The sequence below is a fragment of the Mustelus asterias genome, unplaced genomic scaffold (genome assembly GCF_964213995.1).
Source record: "Mustelus asterias unplaced genomic scaffold, sMusAst1.hap1.1 HAP1_SCAFFOLD_745, whole genome shotgun sequence".
Classification (NCBI taxonomy): Eukaryota; Metazoa; Chordata; class Chondrichthyes; order Carcharhiniformes; family Triakidae; genus Mustelus; species Mustelus asterias.
Window position 1 is genome coordinate 79,287 of NW_027590694.1, and position 20,730 is coordinate 100,016.

The 20,730-nt window shown below is 43.9% G+C and overlaps 1 protein-coding gene across 6 annotated transcripts in view; it reads right to left on the reverse strand.

Annotated features, from left to right (window-relative positions):
- The window catches only part of arid4b (AT-rich interaction domain 4B), a 166,339-nt gene that overhangs the window by 40,419 nt on the left and 105,190 nt on the right, over positions 1-20,730 (reverse strand). For all 6 annotated transcript variants that reach the window (XM_078205420.1, XM_078205422.1, XM_078205419.1 and 3 more), the window contains 2 exons: positions 14,092-14,347; positions 4,379-4,563 (listed from right to left, as the gene is read on the reverse strand). In XM_078205420.1, the coding sequence (XP_078061546.1) occupies positions 4,379-4,563; positions 14,092-14,347 (441 nt within the window). The remainder of the gene's footprint in view (positions 1-4,378; positions 4,564-14,091; positions 14,348-20,730) is intronic.

Sequence of the window (20,730 nt, forward strand, 5' to 3'; positions counted from 1 at the left end):
CGTGGAAGGAAACCGGAGCACTTGGAGGAAACCCACGCAGACACGGGGAGAACATGCAGACTTCACACAGTCACCCAAGACTGGAATTGAACCTGGGTCCCTGCTGCTGTGAGGCAGCTGTGCTAACTACTGTGCCACCCGAGGTTTGGAAAAGACTTATCAGAGCACTGTTGCCTCATAGGCGGATACGGCTTAAACCAGAACATTCAGATCTACCATGTAAAATATATGTAAAATGATGGGGAATGTGGCTTTAAATGATAGGAGTTGGGTTTTGTTGGGGCAGAGGGAGCCCCGGCGACAGATGAGAAAGCTGGAGGCAACAAGGCCTCAGCCATATAGAAGAACCCCACCGCATTTTAGGCTCCACCTTGCCTCCAAGTACATCCTGAGAGTGAAATAGTGACAGCCCCTCCCTTATACCACAAAGACAAATAACTTGCCCTCCCTTATAATATTTAACTGAGATTTGAGATTCAATCTTTCTTTCCTTCACCCTGTGAAGTGCTCCAAAGTGTCTTTTGTATATGCCTGAAATAAAAATTCCTCTACACCAGAACAGGCACTGAACTGGAAGTTTAAAATGAGCTTCTGATTAAAGTGATCATTTGTATTATTAGTCTTGCATGCACTTTAATTGACTGAGGTAGGAAGTAACAATGCCGCAGAAAGTCAAACTAAATTTGACCATATCTGTCCTCGTGTAATTCACAACCAGCTCAATGATGCTGGAACAAGGAACACAAGTTTCATGCCAAACAACTCTCAAATTTATTCAGGCCAAATAACCACAAAACGATCATATTATCTTACACTCTGTATTACCTGTGCTGAGCTTCCAGCCTCTAGTTTTAGTAGCTGGGCTGATATTGACTGACTATCCTGCTGGTTTTACAGTCTCTGGTTCACTAAACTATCCCTCTGGCAGTTTTCCTGTCTCTAAATGAATCATTCCTATCCTGGTGTGTTTTTGTACGTAGTTCACTACTTCATCGGCTTTCTTGCATCTTGCGTCCTTCGAACTTCAAGGTCCCCAGTCACAATCTATAGTTTCCTATTACTTTAGCAGCACAGCCTATTCGGAGAGAATTCACCTAACACTCGGGAGGTTTTGGAACTGCGCAAGTCAGTGATCAGCTGGTTTTAGTGTTCTTTCTCACTGCTCATTGTGCAACAGATTCAACTGAGTTGGAACGAGAGTTGGGTTAGAGTCAGCAGCATGCTAGCAACTGGGAAATCTGTGCTCAGTCTCACCTTCTCATCTATGTCAGTCATCCTCTTGGTGTTGTTCACTCGCTCTCTCCCACCCTCCCATTAATCTGCCTGTCGTTCCTCTCCAGTATATTTCTCTCCCCCACTGTATAACTCCCGATCCTCCTCCTCTATATGTTTATTTTCTATACATTTATACATTTCATACAATGTATACAATCTACAATTCTATTCCCTCCCTTTGTATACCTTTCCCACCTATCATATAGCTTTCTTTCTCTCTCCCCACTATATATCTCTTTTGCCTCTCCTCCTCCCTCTCTCTCCCAATCACTTCCTCTTCCAGGCTCTCTCTCTCCGCATTTGCCTGCACTCTCTGTGCTGCCACGTGGAGAAACTGCAGGGAAGGGCCAACAAATAAACCAAAATATTTCACACTCCAAGCACATCTAATTTCTGGTGCACTTTCTGACAAAAAAGCAATGTTGTTTTACTCTATACCCGACAGGGATCCAATCTCAACATTCACAGAAGGTGGGGCAATTTCTCAGGATGTAGAGGGTACAGGCTGCTAAGGTGAACAAACTAGGGAAATAAGGAGAGTGGCACAGTGGTTAGCACTGCTGCCTCACAGTGCCAGGGACCCGGGTTCGATTCTGGCCTTGGATGGCTGTGTGTGTGGAGTTTGCATGTTCTCCCTGTGACTGCATGGGTTTCTTCCGAGTACTCCAATTTCTTCCCATAGGCCAAAGTTAGATGGATTGGCCATTCTAAATTGCCTCTTAGTGTATCAAGATGTGTAGGTTAGGGGGATTAGCTGGGTAAACACTTGGAACTAAGGGGAGTAGGGCCTGGGTGGGATGTTCTGTTGGAAATTTAATGGAGACTCAATGGACCAAATGGCCTCCTTCTACTACGTAAGGGTTCTATGGTTCTGAATGACACAAGAGTGCAGAGAAATGGCAGGAGCCACTACAACAGTATTTAGGCAGGTTAAAAATATTGTAGCAACAACTGCGGCTCATTCGAAGGCTCGCCTGCCCTGCATCTCACCAGTGGAGTCAGTGTAGGATGCTGTAACAGAGAGGGGGCAGAGCCAGTTAGTGCATAAAGTGCAGTAAAAGGCATTGGGTTAGCCCAAAAATACATTATTTTCTTCACAAAATTTGCTGAATGGTCAGTTTAAACTGGAATGAATTGGTGGTATTACTAATAAGTATATAATCATGCTGGATGCTACTGGGTCAGCTCACAGTCTGTGCTGGAGGATAACCTGAAGTGCCAAAGCTCAACCTTGCATTAGAACCGCTTCACACTTCCTTCAAGTCAAAGTCAGAGTAAACACCTTAATGATTCAAAGTTGCTCACACTAAATAACTGAATTGTTCAATCATTTGAATGAAGGAATAGCAAAGGGGGAACAGCTGTGGTAAAAGCACAGAATTATCAGACTATCTGAATGAAGCAACTTTGAATTATGTGAAGACACCTTACTCCTTAGCTTCGCAATGGGAAAAACACCTTCAATTATTGCCCAAGATTGCTCATTTATTTATTTAATCCACTAACAGAGGAGGGTGTTAGAAGGGTGTGGCATTGCTAATTAAGGAGTCAATTACTGCAATAAGGAGAGATGATATTTTGGAAGGGTCTTCAAACCAGGCTTTGTGGGTTAAACTTAGGAATGTAAAGAGGGCAGCCACATGACTGGGATTGTATTATAGGCCCCCAAAGAGACAGCGGGAAAAAGAGAAGCAGATTTGTAGACAATTCACTGAGGTGTGCAAGAATAATAATCGGGTAATTACACCAGGGGATTTCAACTTCCCCAACATAAATTGGGATAGTCATAGTGTAAATGGTTTAGAGGGAGCGGATTTCTTGAAATGTATTTAGGGGAGTTTTTTCTAACAATATGTAAAAAGCCCAACAAGGGATGGAGCAGTGCTGGATCTGGTTCTGGGGAATGAAGCCGGGCAAGTGTTCAATGTGGCAACGGGGAGCATCTTAGCGATAAGGACCACAACATGGCACGGTTCAAGTTTGTCACGGACAAGGAGAAAGATGGCCTGCAAAAGACGGCTTTGGATTGGACCAAAGTTGACTGGGAACAGCTCCTTATGGAGAAGTCTACAGCAGAGCAGTGGAAGTGGGAATGCAGGGGCAATAGTACTTATTCACAGATCCCTGAAGGTGGCAGAGCAGTTAAGAAGGCAAATGAGACATTTGCTTTTATCAGTCGTGGCATAGAGTATAAGAGCAGGGAGGTTATGTTGTAGCTGTACAGAACATTGGTTAGGCCACAGCTTGGAATACTGTGTGCAGTTCTGGTTGCCTCACCATAGGAAGGATGTGATTGAACGGGATGGGGTACAGAGGAGATTCACCAGGATGTTGCCTGGGATGCAGCATTTGAGCTATAAGGAGAGACTGGATAGGTTTGGATTGTTTTCTCTAGAGCAGAGAAGGCTGAGGGGGGACATGATTGAGGTGTATAAGATTATGAGGGGTATGGACAGGGTGAATAAGAAGCAGCTGTTCCCCTTGGTTGAGGAATCAATCATGAAGGGGCATAGTTTTAGGGTGAGGGGCATGAGTTTCAGAGGGGATTCAGAAAACATTTTTTCTCTCAGAGGGTGGTGGGAATCTGGAATGCACTGCCTGGGAAGGTGGTGGAGGCCGGAAACCTTACAACCTTTAAAAAGTATTTGGCTGGGCACTTGAAACATCATAACATTCAAGGATTTGGGATAAGTGCTGGGAAACGGGATTAGTGCAACTTTAGGGGTAGTTATTGTTGGTGCAGACTCAATGGGCCGAAGGGCCTTTTCTGTGCTATAACTGTTGGGAAAATTGGTGTCTGATAGTAGCTAGGCCCATTGTACCAAAAGGCCATTCTGAAAGGTTGTAACTGAAAGTTAAATAATGGTAACTGCAACTTGTCATGCCATTCCATTGTTGGCAATGGGTGGAGCAACAGCAGCATTCCTTAAAAATTACATTCCTGCCCCAGGCCAATCAAAGCAAAGGTTTCTTAACAAATTCAGCTGGTGTGTCTTCCCACAATTAAGAAGCGGTGTCACCATCAGATTAACCATTTAATGCTTAGTACAACTTCACTCCGATAAGCAGCTGTGTAGCAATTGTAAAATTACGGAACACTCACCCATGTTTTCCTTTATCTTCCAATTTTTCGCTCTTTACTTCTTCGGGTTTGCATCGAGGAATCTCTCTCACACCACCGATTTGATCGCCTTTGCTTTCTTCGCTCTCTTCGATCTTCACTTTGCTGCCGTCCTTTCTGGCGTCTGGTGCCTGCACTGTGAACTCTGGCAGGTGCTTCTTCCGCGCCTGCGAGGACAAAATAACTCCATTACGAGCAGTAAAGGCCTGTGCTCATTCTCTTTTCACCTGGATGGTGGGTGACCTGCTCCCAGGCTTCTCCATCCAGCTGCAGGGACGTGGGATGAAGCAGGTGTTCCCCGTTCACAGGAGCCCATGTGAGATTAGCAGCTCGACAGGCAAGGAGCGCTACTGCATGTTTCTTTGGTGACTAAGCATTCTTGGCAGATTATCAGGTTTCCACAAATTACCATTCAAAGTCACATTACAGGTATTTCTAGTTCAACGTGGGATTATAAATAGTTATGATGTGGAGATGCCGGCGTTGGACTGGGGTAAACACAGTAAGAAGTTTAACAACACCAGGTTAAGGTCCAACAGGTTTATTTGGTAGCAAAAGCCACACAAAGGGCTTAGAGCCTCAAAAGCTTGTGTGGCTTTTGCTACCAAATAAACCTGTTGGACTTTAACCTGGTGTTGTTAAACTTCTTATTATAAATAGTTGGCAGGTTTCACCTTTCAGAAAAGGGCCAGGATGTCATAAACCGGTGATTGAACTTGGAATGGTTCATTCTATGCCCTGTGTTTAACAAAGCTGTCAGCACTAAGCAGGGGATTTTTAGCACATACACACACACGCATGCACACATGCACGCACACACGCACCCAAGGCAAAGTCCCAGTCAATGATGATAGAATTTTGCAACAGAGAAGGAAATAAGCAGTCACTGTTGTTACGTAGACAAATACAACAGCTAAGAAAGAAAAGTAATGGATTGGTATAGCACCTTTTATAATTTGAACACAGCAAGTTCCCACAAGCAATAACCAGATAAATAACAGGTTTATCAGTTTTTGTGGCTGATTGTGTTGGTTGAGGGACAAAGATTGTGGAAGACACGGATGAAGTTCATTACTCTCCTTCAAATAATGCTATAGGATCTTTTGCGTCCATCTGAGAGGGTTTATCTGTGAGAGGGGCATGGAGGGTACAGCATTCCCTCAGTGATGCCTGGTTAGATTATGTGCTTGAATTCAGAAGGGGCCTTCCTAATTCAGAGAGAGGAATGCTACTGTTGAGTCGCTGCTGACAATAATGAGGCAAATGCTGCCTGTTTATGCTCTTACATGAACAAGCTGTCCTATTACTCATATTTTGTTGGGACACAATGAGCAGAGGCCAGTGGTATTATCGCTAGACTATTAATCCAGAAACTCAGCTAATGTTCTGGGGACCGGGGTTCGAATCCCGCCACAGCAGATGGTGGAATCTGAATTCAATATAAAAAATATCTGGAATTAAGAATCTACTGATGACCATGAAACCATTGTCGATTGTCGGAAAAACCCATCTGGTTCATTAATGTCCTTTAGGGAAGGAAATCTGCCGTCCTTACCGGGTCTGGCCTACACGTGACTCCAGAGCCACAGCAATGTGGTCGACTCTCAACTGCCCTCTGAGATGGCCTAGCAAATCACTCAGTTCGAGGGCGACTAGGGATGAGCAATAAATGCTGGCCAGCCAGCGACACCCATGTCCCAAACATTAATGAGAAAAAAGGGTCTGGTGGAAAGGGGCAGGATGTAAAGCTCTCCTTATTATCACTCATATTTTGACAATGGAAAACAATGATCTTGTCAACTGTTTTCAATTAATAAAGTACTCTCGAGTACGGGAAGATCCTAAGTAACAACTTGTGTCTTTTAACATAGTAAAAAACGATCCAAGGTGCCTCCCAAGAGCATTAGCAGCCAAAATTTGATACTGGGGCACGTAAGGAGCTATTAAGACAGATGACCAAAAGCTTGGCCAAAGAGGTGGATTTTAAACACTGTCGTAAAGGAGAAGAGAGAGAGGGAGAGACAAGCAGGTTGAGAGAGGGAATTCTGGAGCTTAAGAGTCCAGATGGCTGAAGGCACAGTTGGCAATGGTGAAGTGATGGTCAGAATTGAAGGAATGCTGACATCCAGGGATTAGGGGGGATGTAATGCACCTTGTGCCAGTTCAAGGATCCTGTATGCAAGTCCTACCTTCACCAGTTTCACCATAATGTGAAGAAACTGTGTAGGTGTGGGCCCATCCGTGTTACTATGATGCAAACAATGCTGCATTTTCACTGCCTTATTGCTGCCTTGACAACCTGAAGGTACCAATGTTGTGTCCCAGCCCTTATGCTTCTAATAAGCTGCTATCATTACATTATGGATTTCAATAAAAGGCTTGCATTTTTCAGTGCCTTTCACGACCACAGGCAGCCCCCAAAACACTTTACTGTCAATAAAGTACCTTTGAAGTATGGTCACTGTTGTAATGTAGGAAACGGGCAATCAATTTTCACACAGCAAGCTCCCACAAACAGCAACATCACAATGACCAGAAGATCTGTTTTGGTGGTAATATGTGAGGGATGCCAAGATAGACCCATTGCTGAGAGACAATAAAACAAAGATGGTCAAAGCTGGGATTCATTGGCGGTTTAAATACTTGATATGATGAGATCTCAGTCAAGTCGCAAATGATTAATGGAACTTTAAGCCTGACTTTAAAATACTGATACGCCATGTCTCAAAACTTTCCCAATCACCTTCCCACAATTACACATGGAATCAGATCTGAGATCAGCTTAGGCCTGTTCTTGACCTCAGCAAACTGGTGGCCTCCGAGTCATATTTGTGGCTATTTGCTTGCGCAAAGTAACTTTGCATTGTTAGGCTGGAATCCCAACAGGGAGCACTTGGAATAGGAGCCACTTATTCATCTGCATTGTGTTCATCCATCCTGGGATCATTAAAGACAGGCTGCCTCATATATCAAGGTCAGGCTTATTGCTTGTGATGAGTTTTTTTGCACAAAGTACAGGGATTCACTCTCACACTCAGACAACTATGCTAGAGGGGGGAAAAAAAGACTTGCATTTACATAGCACCTGCCACGATCGGAGGATATCTCAAATTGCTTTACAGTCAATTAAATATCTGTTGAAGTATAGTCATTGCTATAATGGAAGAAACCACAGAGTAGGGTCCCATAAAGAGCAATAAGATAATGACTAAATCATCTTTTTTTAATGTGGTGTTGGCTGAGGAATAAATATAGACGCGGACACTGGAATAACTCCCGTTCTTCATCAAAGTAGTCCCGAGGGGTATTTAGGCTCATCGAGTGCGGAGATGAGGCCTCAGTTTTATCTAAAAGACAGCACCTCCGACAGTGCAGCAATCCATCAGGCTGAATTCAAGTCTCTCAATTTGGGGGTGCGGAGGGGTGGGGGAGAGGATTTAAACCTGCAATTTTCTGACTCCAAAGTGAGAGTGCTATACACAGAACCATGGCTGACACCATGGGATGGGATTCCTGTAAATATGCACTGGGTGTCTTGGGCAATAGAGATATTCCTTGGCTGCGAGCAATATTGGCTAAACGCCTATAGTCATACACTGATATATATTGCTTTCAGTTCCTCCAATTTTCACTCCGCCCATGCCTGGATTTATCTGAATAACTTGCAGACAGTTCTCTGGCCGGAGTGAAGGAGAAGACAAAAGCTCAGTCTAATCTCTTATCAGGGAGGTGCAGTGGTGGCGGTATACTTGGAAAAGGAGTACAAATGGCAATTTTGCTGAGGCACTCAAAGTACTTGCTACTGCAGAGTGCTCTAAGAATCCAGTGTTAAGTTCAGAATTTGGTGCACGTGGGAATTCAATGCAGAGAAGAAGCTGCTCTTTTGTTTTATCTTCAGTATCTGTTGAGTCTTTTTCCTTTTCCCTTCAAGCGAGGAGACTGTTACTTGCTATTACTTTAGCCTGCTAGTTACTCATTTGTAAGTAATTAAATAACTAAAGGAGGTTAGACAGACATGGTAGAGCAGGTGGTGCACCGTGAATAAAATACGTGGGAGTTTGTGGAACACATTCCAGGCCAGGGCAACCATATTGCCAACTTTGGCTCAAGAGCTGCTGAGTTGGGGTCTGAAGTTACAGGTCATCAGGGAGGAGGAGAATTACCTGGACACCTGGTTTCAGTCGGTAGTCACACCCCTCAGGTTAAGTAGAGTTCATTAATGGTCAGGGACAGGCGGCTGTGACTGAGAGTCAGGTGGATATGGGGATCCAACACGTAGTGATGGTGGAACCTCAGACCTTAACTTCGGAACAACGGGTGAGAACAGATCAACAGATGAGAACAAGGACTGTAGAACGAATGAGCAAAGTGCCAATGGCACCACGGTGTAGGATGCCATTCAAGTGAAAAGGGAATGTGTTCGTGAAAGGGGATAATAAAGTCAGTCAGGGGTGCGCAGGAAGGAGACAGGTGATTATGCCCGAGTGAGACGGAGACTGAACGAATTAGGTTCCTGTGGCAGTTAAGTGCACGGGAAACAGAGGTGTGGTGTAGATAGGAACTATTCGAAATTGGGAACAGGAGCAGTTGAGCAGAAAAGGACTTGGGCATAAATCTCACCTTTAGGGGAGTTTGGAAATAAATATAGAAGAGCGGCATCACAGGAAAACGGCTGAAAGGGAGAGTCTTTACATAGCTGCAAATTAGGAAAATGTATTACTTTTGAAGTAGCTACTTGGATTTGAGTAAAAGCACTCGGATTAAAGGGAAGTCAGGGCCTATAAAATATAAAAATATATACAAGCCGAAGTTAAGTGAGGTTAATGTAAGGGAAGTAAAGTTAAGAACTGGCAGGGCAGCTCGATTGTGTGGAATGCTTGTCCTGTAGTATGTGGGAAATCATGCACATTATTAGTGACCTGGATGACCACATCTGCATAAGTGGTACCAGCTGCAGGAACTTGGGTTCCAGTTTCCGAGCTCAAGCAGCGGATGGAGTCACTGTGACAACTACATGGTTAGCGGATTAAAAGAGGTGGTCACATTGCAGGTTAGGAGCATAGACAGAAAGGGAATAGGTGACCACTAGGTAGTCCAAGAGAAGCAGGCAGTTAGTGCAGGAGTGCCCTGGGGTCCCATTTGCTAATTGGCTTTCCATTTTGGATATTGGCGATTCCTTAACAGAATGCAGTCAGAGCGGCTTGGGTGTAGAGGAAGGGTGGAAGAAGAAAAAGAGTGATAGGGGATTCATCAGTTAGGGGAACAGAGAGACATTTTGCAGTCATGGATGCGACTCAAGGATGGCATGTTGCCTCACTGTTGCCAGGGTCAAGAATGTCACAGAGCTGCTGGAGGACATTCTTCTGGGGGAGGGTGAACAACCAGATGTCAGGGTCCATATTGGCACCAATACTTAGGTAGGAAGGGAGATTTGGTCCTGCAGTCAGAATTTAGGAAACTAGATAGAAAATTAGCAATCAGGACCTCAGAAGCATTAATCTCTAGATTACTCCCAGTGCCACAAGCAAGTGAATACACAAATAAGAGGATAAGGCAGACGAATATGAGGCTGGAAAGATGGTGCAGGAGAGAGAAGGCTTCAGATTCCTGGGATACTGGGACTGGTTTTGGGGGAGATGCACCTGTACAAGCCAGATGGATTACACATGAACAGAGCTAGGGCTGAGCACCTTTCGGGGTGTTTTGCTAGTGCTTTAAATTAACTTTGCAGGGGTGTGGGAAGCAGGAGAGAATATTCGAGAGTAATACCAAGCAGCATAAAATACCGGGAGATAAAGATAGCACTCGAATAGAGAATATAAGTTAATAAGCGTTGGGGCAAGGTGGAAAATAATGAAATCTAAATCAGGATTATACTACATGTATGTGAATGCAGAGAGTATGGTAAATAAGATTGGTGAGATATAGGCACAGATTGCCATGCGACATTATGATGTTGTGGTGAGACCTGGCTTAAGGAAGGGCAGCACCGAATACAAGGTGTCCAGGGATGATAGGGTAGGAATAAACAGTCGGGCTGGTGGGTATTGGTTAAGGAGAGCATTGCAGTGCTGGAGAAAGAGGATGTCCCAGAGGGTTCAAGGACAGAATCAATGTGGCTAGAACTAAGGAACCAAAAGGGTGCAATTACGCTGCTCAATGTACTCTACAGGCCATCAACTAGCGGCAAAGATGTAGAGGAATACATCTGCAGGGAAATAAAACAGAGGTATAAACATTACAGAATAGTTATATTGGGGGGCTTTAATTACTAATGTATAGACTGGGATAATGGTAGTGTAAGAGCAGAGTGGCAAGAATTCCTAGAGTATGTTCAGGAGATTTGCCATAGCAGTATGTGTCCAGGCCAACAAGAAAGGAGACACAGCTGGACTTGGTTCTTGGAAATGAGGTGGGCCAAAAAGATCAAGTGTCAGTAGGGGAACATTTAGGAGAGAGTGGGCGGGATTCTCCAGCCATTCACGCCAATGGAATTCTCCCGTCCCGCTGAAATGATCGGACATTTGGCTGAGCGCCAAACTCTCCTTCTACTCTGGCAGCGGTGGCGGGACGTGAACGGCCGGTGAGTTCCGGCCAGTGATTATTGTATCATAAGGCTTAGGATGACGGTAGAAGAGGACAATCCAGAGTAAGAATGATTAACTGAGGGAGAGCAGACTTCAAAGGGGTACCATTAACATTCTGGGGGTTACCATTAACCAGAAACAGAACAGGACTAGTCATATAAATACTTAGGCTACAAGAGCAGGTCAGAGGCAAGGAATCCTGCAATGACTAACTCACCCCCTGAATCCCCAAAGCCTTTCCATCATCTACAAGGCGCAAGTCAGGAGTGTGACAGAATACTCTCTATTTGCCTGGATGGGTGCAGCTCCAACAACACTAAAGAAGCTCAACACCATCCAGGACAAAGCAGCCCACTTTGGCACCCCTTCCACAAACATTAATTCCCTCCACCACCAATGATCAGTGGCACTAGTGTACACCAAATACAAGACACCCTGCAGGAACTCACCAAGACACCTTAGATAGCACGGTCCAAACCCAGGCCCACTACCATCTAGAAGGACAAGGACAGGAGATACATGGGGAACACTACCACCTGCAAGTTCCTCTCCAAGCCACTCACCATCCTGACTTGGAATTATATTGCTGCCATTCCTTCACTGTTGTTGGTCAAATTCCTGGAACTCCTTCACTAACGGCACTGTACCTATGCCATAGGGATTGCAACTACCGAGAAGGTAGCTCACCACTTACATCCCAATTAGGGATGGGAAATAAATGCTGACCGAGCCAGAGACACCCACATCCTGTAAATTAATTTTTAAAAAGGCAAGAGTGGAGCTGGGCCAGTTCGACTGGAACCAAGGGGTGGGCGGCAAAAACTGTAGCTGGACAACGGGCTACCTTTGAAGAAGAAATGGTTTGGGCCACTTCAAGGTACATTCCCTCAAAAGAGAAAGGTAAGGAAAACAAAGTCAGAGGTCCCTCGATGAAAAAAGATTGAAATTAAGATAAAGAAGAAAAAAATGTGCTTGTGACAGGTAGAAAATACAACTGAGAATCAAGCTGAATACAGAAGGTTCAAACGGGAGGTAAAGAAGCAAATAAGAGAAGCAAAGAGGGAGTATGAGAAAAGACTGGCAGCCAACTTAACGGGGAATCCCAAAGTCTTCTATTGGCAAATAAATAGTAAAAGGAAGAGTAGGGTCAATTGGGGAACAAAAAGGGGATTTACACAGTCAAGTAGGAGGCACAGCTGAGGTGTTAAATGAATACTTTGCATCTGTCTTTACCAAGGAAGCAGGCGCTACCCAGGCCATGGTGATAGAGGAGAAGACTCTGTCCCTAAAAGGGCTCAAAATTGATAAGGAGGAAGTGCTGAATAGACTCTCGGTATTTAAAGGTTGACAAGGCACAGGGACGAGGCGAGATGCATCCAAGGATATTGAAGGAAATGAGAATGGAAATTACAGGGGCACTGACCGTCATCTTTCAGTTTTTCCTAGGCTCAGGAGAGGTGCCAGGGAAATGGAGAATTGCAAGCTTTACGGCCTTATTCAAAAAAGGATAAGTCTAGCACTTGCAGACCATTCATTTTAACTTTGGTGGCAGGGAAGCTTCTGGAAACAATTCCTTGTTTAATTAATAGGTAAGCGGGCAGAGAGGATGCATGGAGGGTGATGGCGGAGAGGGTATGTGGACAGGGGTGATGGTGGTGATGGGTGTGTGGAGAGGGTGAGGGTTACATGACCTACCAACCATGAACAGAATTAGGCCGAAGTCCGGGTAAACGTTGGAAGGTCTTTTAACTGGCCGGCCTCACCATCTGCCCAACTTCATTGCCACCTTTAGCCTGCATTTGGGAGCGAAGGGCCCATCTTGCTCATGTCTACCACCCTAACATGAAAAACGGGCTCCTCCAGAATGGAGGAGAGACTGGACTTCCAATGAAGGTATGGATATAGATAGGTAAATGACTGGACGAGGTTAATCTCAGGATGAGGTGCTGATGATTTAAGACTGAGATGAGGAGAAATTTCTTCACTCAAATTAATCTTCAGATTTCTCTATCCCAGAGGGTTGTGAATGGATAGACAGATTTTTGGTCTCTTTTGGAATATGGAGGGCAGGTGGGAAAGTTTTTAAAATAGTCACAAGTAGGCTTACATTAACACTGCAATGACGTTATTGTGAAATTCCCCTAGTTGCCACACTCCAGCACCTGTTCAGGTACACCGAGGGAAAATTTAGCATGGCCAATGCATCTAACCAGCACATCTTTTAGACTGTGGGAGGAAACTGAACATCCAGAGGAAACCCATGCAGACATGGGGAGAACATGCAAACTCCGGGAATTGAACCTGGGTCCCTGGTACTGAGGCAGCAGTGCTAACCACCGTGCCACCCCGAATGTGGAGTAAAGGCTGCAGATCAGCCATGTTTGTGCTGAATGGCGGAGCAGGTTTAAAGGTTCATATTTTCAATCCTGCTCCCATTTCTCATGTTCAAATTGACAAATCATAAGATTAATTGATGATACAAAACAGAAGGAGGCCATCTGGTGCAGTCGACTTTGTAAACAACTATCGAGTGAATCAGACTCCCCTCTCTATCCCCTCAGCCCTGCAACTTCTTCTGCTTCATGTAGTTATCCAATTCCCTTTTGTAAGTTATCAATTAATCGGCCTCCACCACCATTTCAGGCAACACATTCCAGATCCTAACAACTTGTTACATGAGAAAGGTTCTCAATGCTCTACCTCCTCTTTTAGTCAAATCTGTGTTCTCTGGTTACCAACCCTCCAGTCACGGAAACAATTTCTCCTCATTTACTCTGGGAAAACCCTCTATCAAATGTCTCACAAATAGTTGATGCTCTGAACAACACAATCCCAGCTTTTTCAAGTCGAGGAGATGATTCTGCATCTGGGGTTTAATACAAGGGATTGCAGTTAAAATGCGGTTAACATCACAACTCCTTTTTCACTTCTTAACACTTGCAGCAGTTTAACAAACCGAGGCTGATGTAACTGAATAAAAACTATTTGACCTGCTGGAGGTTTGAAGGTGAGAATTGCCACCCTCACCTTCGATGTTAGGTGTTTTAAGGATATTCCTACTATTCCAATGTCCCAAAGCAATTCCAAATCACACACACACATACTTACCTTCAGGGATCTTGCTTCCTGATCCTTTAGTTCATCATCATGATGAATGCTTTTGCTTTCATCCTCAATTTCATTCTCAGCTTCAACTGTTGCTGGCTTAGTGTTTTGAACTTTCTCTTTTTCCACTTTATGATCAAGGTTGTCATGAACTTTTTCGCATTCTTTCTTCTGTTTCTCTATTTTAATGTTTCCTTGCAGTGTGGTGGGAAACTGAATGTTCGCGGACTTGCAATAGTCCTCGAAACCACATAAGTATCTGGAAAACAAACATTAAGTAATGTTTCTCAATTAAGTAAAGAAACCTAGATGTGTAGCTCCTCACCACCATCTGAAAGGAGGCTTTTATTTACCCTACATCAAAGGGACAACCAACCATTTAACTCTTTAATCAATTGCAGGTGCAATCTGGTGTATACCAGTGAAAAAAAACTTACATTTCTATAGCACCTTTCACAACCTCAGAACAGTCCAAAGTGTTTTACAGCCACTGAAGTATTATAGTTACTTCTGTAACCAGGAAACACTACTTACATAGATTAAGATCACACCAACCAGAGAAGCTGTCTTAGTGATGTTAGGAGAGAGATAAATGAGAAGACGAGACCTTGATTTGACATCTCATTTTAAAAGTTTATTAAAGTTTTTACAGTTTATTTATTAGTGTCACAAGTTGGCTAACATTAACACTGCAGTGAAGTTACCGTGAAATATCCCCCAGTCGCCACACTCTGGCCCCTGTTCAGGTACACTGAGGGAGAATTTAGCATGGAAAATTCACCTAACGAAAGGTGTGATGATACTGTGCTATTAATGTTTTTGATGTTTAAGGGGACTGTTTTAAAAGTTCACTTTTTTTCTACAGACAGCCAGAATAGTAGTCTGGAAAACATGCATCTTAGATGCAGCGAAAGCAGGGTAGTTACTCATTTCAGTCATGTAGTGTTTATTTAGGAGTGTTAATTGCTTTTTATTTCTAAATGGAAAGGTCCCCTGGGGTTTTTTGATTAAAGGAATGGAAGGCGTGTTTCGGTATGCAGGGCCAAGTGATAATGTGGTTAATGAGAGGAGCTAGGGTTGTAGCAGAGAAACAGTTTTTCAGTTTCTGGTTGGGGTTGTTTAAAGACAGAAGTCTGCAAGCTGCTCTGGAAATCAAAACCACTCAAAGCTTAAGAGTGTTAACCCAATTTATAGCAAGTATGCCTGAGTTTGCTGACTGTATTTAAAGAATGTAGCCGATCTTCAGGTAAGCGCTCTCCAAAGCTGTCTTCAAGACAGACAACAACGCAGAATCACCGAGCAGAAACTGATAGCCAAGTTCCGCACTCATGAGGATGGCCTCAACCGGGATCTTGGGTTTATGTCACACTATCTGTAAACCCCCACCATTTGGCCTGGGCTTCAAAATCCTACTAACTACCCTGGCTTGAGATAATTCACACCTCTTTAACCTGTGATTATCCCTCTTTCCACTTGCAATGTCTCTACCTGTAAAGACTTGATTACCGTAAAGACTCGCATTCCAATCATTATCTTGCAATTGTGTCTTTGCCTATATATGCCATTTTTGTGAACCCAGCTCTCCACTCGCCTGATGAAGGAGCAGCGCTCTGAAAGCTCATGATTCCAAATAAACCTGCTGGACTTTAACTTAGTGTTGTGAGACTTCTTACTGTACTTAAAGTGGCATTTCAGTTGAAGAGGCTGTTGCTTATTTGGAACTGAAATAGTCATAAGTTAGACTTGTTTCAGTTTTTAACTAATGTCCAACTATTAAAAGTTAAGCTGCTTTCTTTTGTTCGAGTTGTATTTAAACTGTTATGAATCAAGCTTGTTTTGATAAATGATCCTTACTTTGTCAGTAGAATTACTCCTGGAGCGAAGCATCTTATCCTCATATTTATATCAAAATAGAAAAATTGTTGGGGTCTAGTCAGGCTTCATAATATCCCTTGGGGTTTGGGTCCAGGACTTGTTTCCTCTAATAGTGGAAGGCTCCCTCAGTACTGAACTAGAATATCAACCTAGGTTATATGCTTCAGTTCTGGACTGGGTCTTGCACCAACAGCTAGCTGACACAGAGATACGATTGCTACCAACTGAGCCACAGGTAACATCGCAGATGATCAAGTTCTTTGTCAACCTTAATCCTTTCCCAAAATACTGCGACTATACCAGAGGTCACAAACTATGAGTTACAAAGTGGAACTATGTAAGTCACTCTCAAGGCCTCTCTTATGAATAATTATATAGGATGCAACAATAACCAGGATCACTTCCGGATCATTCCTTCAATATATCCTGCTTCGGAATCAGAAGAAAGCTCACCATTCCGCAGGAATTGCTCTTTATGAACATTTTCGGTTCGATTCCGTTACTTATTTTATATTTTTGGCACCTGTCGGGTTTGAGATTGCTTCTTGCTTGAAAGTACTTTGAGAATTCACTCTGTAAACTCATGGACTACACAGTACCGCAATCTCAAAAGCTGTTGACAGTTCAAAGAAGAAGGTAAAGATGATAGGAAAACAGACTTGAATACGGAAATTATTTGCACTGGAACAGAGATGGCCAATTTACATAGAATCTCCAGAACAGAAAAAGACTATTGACCCAAATGATCTGTGCTGGTGGTTATCCTCCACACTAGTCTCCTCCCATTCCATCTATTATTCAGGCTCAACAGATCTTTCTAATTCCTTTTTGCCTCAACTTGTTTCCATTTAAAAGCATCCAAGCTATTTGCCTCAAACACTTGCTGTGATATGTGTTCTACAGTCCAATCATTTGCTAAATTTGGTATTTAGCATGGTGGCACAGTGGTTAGCACTTCTACTTCACAGTGCTAGGGACCAGGGTTCGATTCCCGACTTGGGTCACTGTCTGGGCAGATTCTGCACGTTCTCCCCGTGTCTGTGTGGGTTTCCTCTGGGTGCTCCAGTTTCCTCCCACAGTCCAAAGATGTACAAGTTAGATTGATTGGCCTTGCTAAATTGGCCCTTACTGTCAGGGGGATTATCACGGTAAACACGATGCTTTAAGGGTTTAGGGCCTGGGTCGATTGCTGTCAGTGTTGGCTCGATGGGCTGAATGGCCTCCTTCTGTACTGTAGGGATCCTATGTTTCTAAAGAAATGCCTCCTTGTTTCACAACTTGAGTTCTTACCTATCTTTAGTTAGGGACTCTGAACTTGTTAGAAGCTCTGAGAGCCAGAAGGGTGATTCAGAGACATTTCTCTACTGTGAGCTGATAGAGCACAGAATGTTTATCCAAATGTGGACAGACTGCATCTTTGGAAGGAAGGACAGGTAAGTACGTGAAGCAGCTGAGCATACAGGGTTCTGGACAAAACATGGGGCAGTGGGATGAGTTGGGCGGCACAGTGGCTCTGTAGTTAGCACTGCTGCTTCACTGTGCCAGGGACCCGGGTTCAATTCTCAGCTTGGGTCACTGTCGGTGTGGAGTCCGCACGTTCTCCCTGTGTCTGCGTGGGTTTCTTCCGGGTGCTCCAGTTTCCTCCCACAGTCTAAAAGACATGCTGGTTAGGTGCATTGGCCGTGCTAAATTCTCCCTCAATGTACCCGAACAGGCGCCAGAGTGTGGCGACTGGGGGATTTTCAAAGTAACTTAATTGCAGTGTTAATGCAAGCCTACTTGCGACTTTAATAAACTTAAACTAGTTTAAAATTGATCGAACAAAGAGTCAACGCAGGTACAATGGATCAAGTGCCCCTCCTCTTCCTCTTAAGTTCTCCCGAAACTCAAAGATACAAAATTTTCAATGTAATATACTTAGAACAAGTTGAAACAGAGATGAATCTCCCAGTGATCTATTAACTGAGTACAAACAGAGTACAAGAGTACAAACAAAACTTGTTTGTGAATCATTGCATACGACGATCTACTGACGCTGAAGCAAATGCGGCATCTTGTTAAGAGCAAGAAGATAAGATGTGAAGGAGTTGGATCTATCAAATGTGACGGTGGGAAAGTCTACATAGAACCGGTAGAAATAGCAGAGGTACTCAATGAATACTTTACTTCAGTATTCACAGTGGAAAAGGATCTTGGTAGTTTCAGTGCAGACTTGCAGTGGACTGAGAAGATTGAGCATGTGGGCATTAGGAAAGAGGATGTGTTGGAGCTTATGAAAAGCATCAAGTTAGATAAATCGCTGGGACCAGATGGGATGTACCCCAGGTTACTGTGGGAAGTGAGGGAAGAGATTGCTGAGCCTCTGGCGATGATTTTTGCGTCATCAATGGAGACGGGAGAGGTTCCAGAGGATTGCGGACGTGGTTCCGTTATTCAAGAAAGGGAGAAGAGATAGCCCGGGAAATTACTGACCACTGTGTCTAACCTCAGTGGTTGGTAAGCTCATGGAGAAGATCCTGAGAGGCAGGATTTATGAACATCTGGAGAGGAATAGTATGATCAGAAATAGCCAGCACGACTTTGTCCAAGGCAGATCATGCCTTACGAGCCTAACTGAATTTTTTGAAGATGTAACTAGACACATAGACGAGGGAAGAGCGGTAGATGTAGTTTATATGGATTTCAGTAAGGCGTTTGATAAGGTGCCCCATGCAAGGCTTATTGAGAAAGTGAAGGGGCATGGGATACAAGGGGACATTGCCTTGTGGATTCAGAACTGCTTGCCCACAGAAGGCAAACAATGGTTGTAGATGGGTCTTTTTCAGCATGGAGGTCGGTCACCAGTGGAGTGCCCCAGGGATCTGTTCTGGGACCCTTGCTCTTTGTGATTTTTTATAAATGACCTGGATGAGGAAGTGGAAGGATGGGTTGGCAAGTTTGCTGATGACACAAAGGTTGGTGGTGTTGTGGATAGTGTAGAGCGATGTCAGCAGTTGCAACAAGACATAGATAAGATGTAAGACTGCGTGGAGAAGTGGCAGATGGACTTCAACCCAGATAAGTGTGTGGTGATTCATTTTGGCAGGTCGAATAGGATGAAAGAATATAATATTAAGGGACAGATGCTTGGCAGTGTGGAAGATCAGAAGGATCTTGGGGTCCAGGTTCATAGGACGCTCAAAGCAGCATCGCGGGTAGAGCCTGTGGTTAAGAGGGCGTACGGAATACTGGCCTTCATCAATAGAGGAATTGAGTTTAAAAATCGGGAGATAATGCTACAGCTGTATAGGACCCTGGTCAGACCCCACCTGGAGTACTGTGCCCAGTTCTGGTCGACTCATTACAGAAAGAATGTGGAAGCCATAGAATGGGTGCAGAGGAGATTTAGAAGGATGTTGCCTGGATTAGGTGGCATGCCTTATGAGAATAGGTTGAGAGAGCTAGGTCTTTTCTCCTTGGAGAAGTGAAGGATGAGAGGTGGCCTGATAGAGGTGTATAAGATTTTGAGAGGTATTGATAGAGTGGATTCTCAGAGGCTCTAACCCAGGGCTGAAATGGTTGCCACAAGAGGTCACAGGTTTAGGGTGCTGGGGAGTAGGTACAGAGGAGATGTTAGGGGTACGTTTTTCACTCAGAGGGTGGTGGGTGCGTGGAATCGGCTGCCGGTAGTGGTGGTGGAGGAGTATTCGATAGGGTCTTTTAAGAGACTTTTGGATAACTTCATGGAAGTTAGTAAGATAGAGGGTTATAGGTAAGTCTAGTAGGTAGGGACATGTTTGGTGCAACTTGTGGGCCGAAGGGCCTGTTTGTGCTGTAGCTTTTCTATGTTCTATGTTCTATCTTGGAAAGATAGTCTAAAAACTCAAGTATAACACAGGAAGGAAATACACCAGTAAACAGCTGTTTTAACATGGACAGGAGGTCAAGTGTAACCGAGAAAGGGATTACAACACTAAATATCTGTTTTCATATGGACAGTATCATTCGATAACACAGAAAGGGATTACACCAGCAAACAGCTCTGTGTTAATACAGGCAGTCTCGAGTGTAACATAGAAAAGGATTACAGCAGCAAAAGGCTTTTATGTTAATAGAGACAGTATCTTGAGTGTAATACAGGAAGGGATTACACCAGCAAACAGCTCTGTGTTAATGCAGACACTACCTTAAGTGTAACATAGAAAGTGATCTACAGCTCTGTGTTAATACAGATGGTATCATGCGAGACTAACACAGAAAATGATTACACCATTAAGCCGCTATACAATCGAAAATTCAAAACTGTCAATGAACAATGGGCAGATTTTTGTGAGACAATACTCTGGGTCAGTCAAGGTACGTTCCCATGAGGACGAGGGTTAAGACTAACAAATGCAGAGCTCCCTGGACAACAAAAGAGGCAGAGGTCTAAGATGCAGCAAAGAAATATTGCATTTGACAGATGTCAGATCGTTAATATTGAGAGAAGCAGATGAACATAAAAAGTTCAGAAGTGAAAAAAGAAATACCAGCAAATAGAAAGTATAAGAGACTGGCAGCCAGCATAAAAAGGAATCCAGAAGTCTTCTATAGGAATACAGACATCCGTCATAGGTTTCCCTTCGTTATTGAAGATGGCTGTCTCTTGCATCTGTAGCGTCATCTGTTCTGCTTTCTAATCTGGCTGTAGAGCCCGACTAGACTGGCTTTCCACTGTGCAAGCAAGGATAAAACCGCCTGATTTTAGTGGAACTGCCCAGGCTTTCAGGTGTGTCTTTTGTGCTTTTC